The sequence below is a fragment of the Enhydra lutris genome, unplaced genomic scaffold (assembly GCF_002288905.1).
Source record: "Enhydra lutris kenyoni isolate GAN:26980312 unplaced genomic scaffold, ASM228890v2 scaffoldscaffold5, whole genome shotgun sequence".
Lineage (NCBI taxonomy): Eukaryota > Metazoa > Chordata > Mammalia > Carnivora > Mustelidae > Enhydra > Enhydra lutris.
The window spans coordinates 44,396,736-44,404,447 of NW_019154089.1; the positions used below are offsets into that span (position 1 = coordinate 44,396,736).

General features: G+C 39.7%; 1 protein-coding gene across 1 annotated transcript; it reads right to left on the bottom strand.

Moving 5' to 3' along the window:
* Positions 1 to 1,104: 1,104 nt before the first annotated feature.
* Positions 1,105 to 5,465, bottom strand: LOC111141119 (NAD(P) transhydrogenase, mitochondrial-like). The gene is made up of 3 exons (XM_022493465.1): positions 5,347 to 5,465; positions 4,001 to 4,116; positions 1,105 to 2,507 (listed from the first exon to the last, which is right to left on the bottom strand). Exons 1-3 carry the CDS (start codon positions 5,435 to 5,437, stop codon positions 2,358 to 2,360), a joined length of 357 nt encoding a protein of 118 aa, XP_022349173.1. The 5' UTR covers positions 5,438 to 5,465; the 3' UTR covers positions 1,105 to 2,357.
* Positions 5,466 to 7,712: the final 2,247 nt, after the last annotated feature.

The window sequence follows — 7,712 nt, forward strand, 5'->3', positions numbered from 1 at the left end:
TGTCAACATTAACCTTTCAATGCCTAGGTAGAATTCAAAAAAAAAATTTTTTTTTGGTAACAGACTCTGGGGTACAATGGATTGATTTTGAAAATTCTTTCTAGTTGAATAGCACTATACAATGTGAGCAATACAAGAATAAAAAGAAGTCGGATATTCTAGTTATAGGACTTAGCAGAAAAAAACGAAATTAAAAAAACAGGATAGATGAAGATTTTTTTTTAAAGATTTTATTTATTTGACAGAGAGAGATCACAAGTAGAGAGAGAGAGAGAGAGGAGGAAGCAGGCTCCCTGCCGAGCAGAGAGCCTAATGCGGGACTCGATCCCAGGACTTTGGGATCATGACCTGAGCCGAAGGCAGAGGCTTAACCCACTGAGCCACGCAGGCACCCCAGATGAAGATTATTTTTGTTGATATTAGACTTTACCATAAGTAATCCAAGGCCACCAAATTTTAGGGAGTTGTACTTTAAGAAATATATCCAAATTCATTTAAATACCCTAACCAATAAAGTAAAATAAAACCAATTGGATATTGGTTCAATTCAGTTAACGCAACTGGATGACAAAGGACTAATAAGTAGCAAAGAATGAGGTCCTAACTTTTAAAAACATGGAAAAATACTTACTACAAAAAATAAAAATAAATAAATTCAAGTATAATTATTTTTAGTTTAAGCTGAAGGCAGGAATTATTTCAACAACAATAACAACAACAAAAAACAATCCAAGTTGCTACTCTCCAGATGTACCTACTACTTTGATAAAGGGAAAAGGACATAAATAAAGATAATATTTACTTTTTTCTAGTAGAACTTTCATGATATAATCCAGACTTGAGGTTACTAATGACCTGAGATCCATTAGCAAATTGCATTTACCACTTAAAAATTAAAAAGGAGTCTTTCCTGCTTTAAAACATATGTACACACACACACACACACACACACACCCGTACACACACACACACACACACACACACACACAGATCGTGATCTCAGGCACAACAAAATGGAAGCTGCTTACCAAACCAGCAGATACCGTGAGTTGTAAACTGAGTAAACACGAGCATGACAGTAAAAAATTTCACACCTGTTATTTCTTTTTCTGGTTTAGAAATAGCTTTTATGTATTTATAATTGTTTTTGAGAAACGTAGTACCAAATTAATTATGTAGAGAGGCAGATATCCCAAGTATTCCTCACACATTCACCTAGACATTTTGGCACAGTACCAAAGTCACAAAGAAAATCTATACTTTTGCTGCAAAAAGACATGATCTTTACTGGTGCTCAGATAAACAAAGAGGTAGCACAGAAAAAGTGCCACCATTTTTCTCAGATGTCATCAATTACATAAGACCTCAAAACATACTCTGATTTGGAAAAAAAAAAAAAAATTCTTGCCAACAGTTAAGAGACTGATTAACTTCATCTATTTCATAGTAGCAAGCTTTCCCCAGATGTTACTAACAGGCAGAACTATTCGCTTTAGCCCTTTGTTACCAGAGACAATTGCTACATCTCTATGCAAACATGATGAACTCATTTTATTAGTCAAATACTTGAATTCCATTCAAGTGCACTTAATACAGTAATACACATTATAAATTGATTGAAATTAAAAAAAGATCTTGGATTGGAAAATGGACTTTTAAAAATACGATACTGATTTCAAATTACATGTTTCATTGATGTCCTGATGAAATATACAAAGCAAATTATTTGTTTCCAGCATCTCTGAAAGATTATCTAGTCCTTTAATATATTAAAATAGAAGTCAGAAAATACATCCCTGAAACCTAGAATTGGAAATACAGTTCGAAAAGTTGAAGCCAATTTGATAACATTAATTCAGATTATGGTAAAATGGTAAGAGGATAGCTCAGGAGTTGACAGAAGTTTCAAATAAGTAGCATTTGTTGTAAATAACATAAATGAAGGTAGCGGTAATGTTTACAGCGTCAGATTTTTCAGATCCACGTATATAATGTAAGTACTAAGATCCTAAAGATTTAATTTCTTAAAACACTGCTGACTATTGAGGAAGAATTAAAAAAAAATCCAAATGGATTACAACTAAAATAAGGCTGTTCTTTCTTTTATAAAATACTTCTGGAATTCATGACACAAAAAATATGCACAGAAAGACATGGCGAATCTTTTTTTTCTTTTTTTTTTTTAAATCAAGGGATCACTGCTCCTGAGAAATCTCCCCACGTTTCGTTTTCTTGTCTTCTTTTTCTTCCAAGAGCTTTGCTACAGATGTGTATCAGCTGTATATAGTGATACGGTATTTGTCTGTTCGCACAACAGAAGAGGTGGCTTTGTCAGACAACAGCTTGGTCTTTAATGTTTACTTCTGGTAGGATTCTCTCACTTTCGCCTGCAGTGCGTCACATGTCTTCTTGGCATCGCCTAGAAGCATGGCCGTGTTAGGTTTGTAGAAGATTGGATTGTCCACTGCAGCATAGCCAACACCCAAGGACCTCTTCATAACGATGACCTAAGGAGCAAAGACAAAGGCAGAGAGTGAGTGTATGTAACAGACACGACGGGGACGTGACAGGGCCAACACCGCCCTGCCCTAGCTGAATGAAGCATGTACCATGACCAACTCCCGACTGCACAGACTTCTGCGACACACAGGGAATGTTTTCTAAACGCATGTTTACATTGTATTAACTCTCATTTTAAAAATGTGCCCGTACTCCTATCCATGAGAGAAAAATCATATTAACAACAGAGTTTCTTCTCACTGCGTTTCTCCATACAGACTGTGTAACACCTTCTAGTCAGAAAAATAAGTATCATTCTCTGACTGGGCTTCAGAGAACAAACTTGGCACATAAACTTCTGCTACAGATCCTAAGATAAATGTAGCTGAGTGGGAAAATGGGACGGTTCTTATTCCATCACTTTAAAGTGAGGCAGAAGGTTCCACAACGAAAGCCCGAAGAGCGATCTAGCCCGTCACAAGACAGAGCGAATGACTAATATTATGCTCCTACAAAGCAAAATGGAAGAAGTCAGTCTGTCTCTAATACAGATGCGTTAGAGTCACTTACAATTACATGAGTTATGGAGGGTGCTATTCAGTTAAACATCAAGTCAGTTCTTAAAGAAATGGAAAGCCCTTCTGTGGTAGTCTGGGACATGTAATCTATCCAAAAATGAAAGCAATATAAATTTACTCCCACTTCACACAGCCTTAGTACAGTAACACATTCTGCAAACTCTCAAATACTGATGACCAGTGCAATAATTTTCCATCTACACGTGAACAAGTGCGTATCTCATCCACCACAAATTTCAAGCTCACATATTTACGATAAAAAGAAACAAAACGAAAGGGAAATGTACATCACATCATTACGACGGTTAAAATGCAGATCTGACCTGAGAGTGGTAAGGAGACCAGCCCTCTGCCAGGGCGGCGGAAATGGACAAGCCTGTGAGTTCTCCGTAACCCAGCAGTTAGCTTCCATGGAGGTAAGGTGCGTGAGCAGGCCTTGCCTCCTTATGCCATGTCAGAGTTTGGATTTCTAAATCACCTTTCTTCTGGACACTCCATAACAACAACAAATGCCCTTTCAAAAAAACTAAATGAAAAAATGTGCTCGTCTTCGTATATGAAGGCAATGATACTGACTCACTGTCCCAGAGGGAAGCCATCTGCTTCACTGGACGCTCTGTGGAAGTCAGCCAAACTCATTCCAAAAGCTCACAGCTCTTTTTTCAGCTGTGGTTACAGATTTTGTTAATCCACCCACATAACATCATCTAGTTCAAATGCTGACCAGCACATTTACTTGGGTTCTCTGGTGACCACTGAACAGACAGAAGCTGGATAGAGACAGCAGGGCCCTACACCCACTCTAGCTCCTGGGGCTCCCAAAAGGCATCGGCACTCCTCACCAACGTGAACCAGGACAGCTCTGTGTGTGTGTTCTAGGAGACATCTGATGATTACAATGAAACACAAGTCTGAAGCCTTACCTGCTTGGACTTCCAGACCTCGAGGACCGGCATGCCTGCAATAATAGAGTTGGGGTCTTCTTGAGCGGCTGAATTCACAGTGTCATTGGCTCCAATCACAAGGACCAAATCGGTATCTACATAGTAAAGGAAAAAAAGAGAAATAAAAAATGCCAATGGGTCATTTTCTTTTTTCTCAAGCCAATCAGAGTGATCTGGACTTTAAAACAACAATAACAGAAGCTAATATTTATAGGACGCACACTTGTGCCAGGCACTGTACAAAAAGCTTCCTCAGAGAGGCTCAGTAACCTAGCCAACGTCACACAGCTAAAACAGTAGATCCTGCAGCTCAGCCTGAGCATCCTGACCGAACCTTGCATTGCTGTGCTTCCCCTCCCCCACAGCGGATCTACCCAATCTGACTTGACGGTTTTTTATTATCTCACAATGATCTTGCCAGTTACATTATTTTATAAGATTTGCATCCCATCTTCATCTTTTAAAATGACCACATAACATGCTATTTGATGTCTCAAAGAAAATGGTCTAAGGGTCTATATTAAAGCTGCATCCATAATTTCTGGAACTGGCAGGTTTCACACATAATTTAGCAACAGTGAAATCTGAAAGCGGGCATAAAATGTCCCAAATTCCCTCTATAATATAAATTACCTTAGAACTTTGCCAAAAATGCCATGTGAATGTAGATATACACACAACTTCATTATTTTCCTCTAATAAACAGTATTTTTTAAGTTTACAGTGGATACTTGCCAGAGGGAACTGGTTTAACTTTAACAAACATGATCTTGAGCCAAATGTCATTAACATTCAACATCTACCCAACAAGAGCCATGAAGTATGGCACCTTATCTAGGAAAGTCCTGGCACTTGAAAAGAAAGCCAAAAACTACTTTCTTGATCATGAGTTGGTACAATTGGAAACCAGTAAAATCTCAGATGCTGAAAAGAACTGGACATGAAATTATCAACAGAAGCAATTTTATGAGTGAGGAACCTGAGGCTGAGTATCCATTTCCAAAAGCAAGAGTCAGAACCTGGATCTGAAAGCCAGGTCTTTTTAGAGTCCCTCTGCAATGACTTCTACTGCCCCCGCCCCACCCCGATATTTTCACCACCTTCCAATCTCCTCCTAGGCCCAAAAGTACCCTTCCCACTCACGAGCCTCTTGGACCTCATTCTGTACTGTCTTTCATTTATTTCATTTCAACTGTACACCTCCGAGGAGCAGGTTACTCTTCATCTGACTAGTAGGTCTTCAGTAATCCCACAATTTAGGTCCTAAGACTGGTATCACTTTATTCGGACTAAGAACAAGCTTCTCCATCACCCCCACTACTTACCTGGGAAATCATGGTTGATCTCGTCCATTTCCAGCACAATATCGTATGGCACCCCGGCCTCAGCCAGCAGCACATTCAGCTGACCAGGCATCCGGCCTGCGACTGGGTGAATTCCAAACCTAGACATGGAACAAATGAACAGTTGGCCTTACATGATGGGCCAAAATGTACAGAGACCCCCACGTCACCCCCAGATCTGCACACTTTGTTCTTGGCACCTTCACTCTTCCTGGTACTATCTGATCTCTACAAGAGGGGCTAGAACCAGTCCAGATATATGATCAATCTACAAATATTGAAGTTGGAGGTTTAATCTCTCAGTATACACAAATGAGAGCTCCTCTCGAGAAATAAATGTAACCTTAGAACCTGACTCTTTGTATGTTTCAAGTACAACGAATTCCCAACAACATGAATAAATAATATCACCTTACATTTAAGAAGCATTATGTTCTTTTATGATACTTTCTGATAAATCTTGCATCTTTAAAAACTTATGTAAGTCAGCCTGGAATTAAACACTTGCCATGAAAAATCACCACGATTCCATCAAAAGCTGACTCCACATTCAACTTTAACCTCTATGTTCAAAGCTCGAGAAATAAAATATTGTCATTACAGGAGTTAAAGGCCTCCAATCTTTCTAAGCATGGTATGAAGCATGACTCCGCATCCCAGGAGAAATGTGATAGCAACACACTGGAGCGTTTCAAAGAAAGAGTGAAACACAAGTCAGAGCCCCACACTTTTATTAAGGCAAAAGAAGTCGAAGCATCAAGAAATTTCTTCCGACCACGACCATAATGGGATCTTTGGGGTCATTTAAAGCAGCCTCTTGCCCAGAGTATTGATCTCTGCATCCTCAGCACTGGGCACCATGCCTGACACATAGGAAGGCTTCAATCAGGAGGGAGTGAGTGGGTGAGTGAGTGAGAGTGAATAAATGCAGCGAAGAAATGTACTTGACTGTAGTTCTTGGCAGGGATCCATCCAACCTCAGCTTAAATACTTTCAGTAACCAGAAACTCACTCCCTCCAGAGGTCAATTCCATTACTAGACAATCCCAATAATTACATATCTCTCTCTCTCTCTCTCTCTCTCTCTCACACACACACACACACACACACACACACACACTCATATTCAGCCAAAGAGAACCCCCATCGCGTTGCTTTCCAAGGTCTGTAGTTTGGCCATCTATAGCCTCTACTCCCTCTTTCATATGTGGACTCCTCTGAGCTCTCCTAGGATGCCTACTAAGCAAAACACCCTCAGTTCTTTCAACTATTCATGCCAACAGGACCCACTGCTGTCCTAGTCACCTGTCTCTACACTGTCAATATCCAGCTCAAACCTTAGGCCCCCAAAGTGAATACAATATGCTGGATATCGTGATCTAGATGCACAAGGCGCAGCAAGAAAACCACATCCTGAGCTCTTCCGCTGACAGTGCCCAAGTCGGCCTCGGCGTTTATAGCCGCCACAACACTCTGCTGGCTCATACAGAAGTTACAGTCATTTAAGACGCCCTTTTATTTTTCATGAGAACCGCAGCCAAGTCAGGCCTCCCCACTTTGAACACAGGTCCTGTGAGGAACAGATTAAAGCCACCGAGGAACTGACTCCTCCCCAAAAGTAGACTTGAAAAGAGTTTTAAAATGGCCTTTTAGATTGCCCCAATAGCTGATAAATTATTTTCTACATCTTTAAAAGTGGTAACGAAGAGCCTTCCTGAGGGGTCTTGTAATTGGGAGGGGAAAAAAGGACATCAAGTGACCGGTGTTCTTTTGTCAAGTTCACTTTTATATCATCTTCCTTCTGGGATCACTAAATGTTCCTAGATAACAATTTATGTTAAAAACAAAACAAAACAAACAGAAACAGAAACAGAAACCCCAAGCTAAAAGGAAACAAAGCAGTTACCTCTAAGCAGTTATATAAGAGATAATCATTGTACTACTCCTCTTTTTTAAATATAGTTTCCTAATTTTCTGTGAGAATGTATACATTTGTGGGGGGCAGTCAAACCATGTCACTGATGGGCTTCAGGGAAACTGTGAAGGGCTAGGAGGACAATGAGATAAATGGGATCTTCCCAGTTTCACAGGTGCCAAAGGAGGAAAACATATACTTTTTATGGTGAAAAAAATTTAACTTCATTTAAAGTAAGTTACCATTTCACGCTCTTCTCTTGTAACACAATTTACAAAGGGTTTCTCATGTGTTATTTCATTCTATCCCTAATTGTCTTTTAAAAATCTCCACCAAGAATTAGAATGTCCAGCAAGTGATTCAAGCCCCATCCTCGGTTAGATAAACAAGCCTGTGGAGCTGCATTCCTCTATCCACCAAAAAGAAGCAAGAA

What these genes read in the sequence shown, in the direction of transcription:
- LOC111141119 (XM_022493465.1), bottom strand. Translation starts at nt 5,437, where the DNA reads ATGCCTGGTCAGCTGAATGTGCTGCTGGCTGAGGCCGGGGTGCCATAC. An exon ending in GATCAACCATGATTTCCCAG is followed by an intron (nt 4,117 to 5,346) that starts GTAAGTAGTGGG and finishes TTTACTATGTAG; the next exon opens with ATACCGATTTGGTCCTTGTG. An exon ending in AGGTCTGGAAGTCCAAGCAG is followed by an intron (nt 2,508 to 4,000) that starts GTAAGGCTTCAG and finishes TTTGCTCCTTAG; the next exon opens with GTCATCGTTATGAAGAGGTC.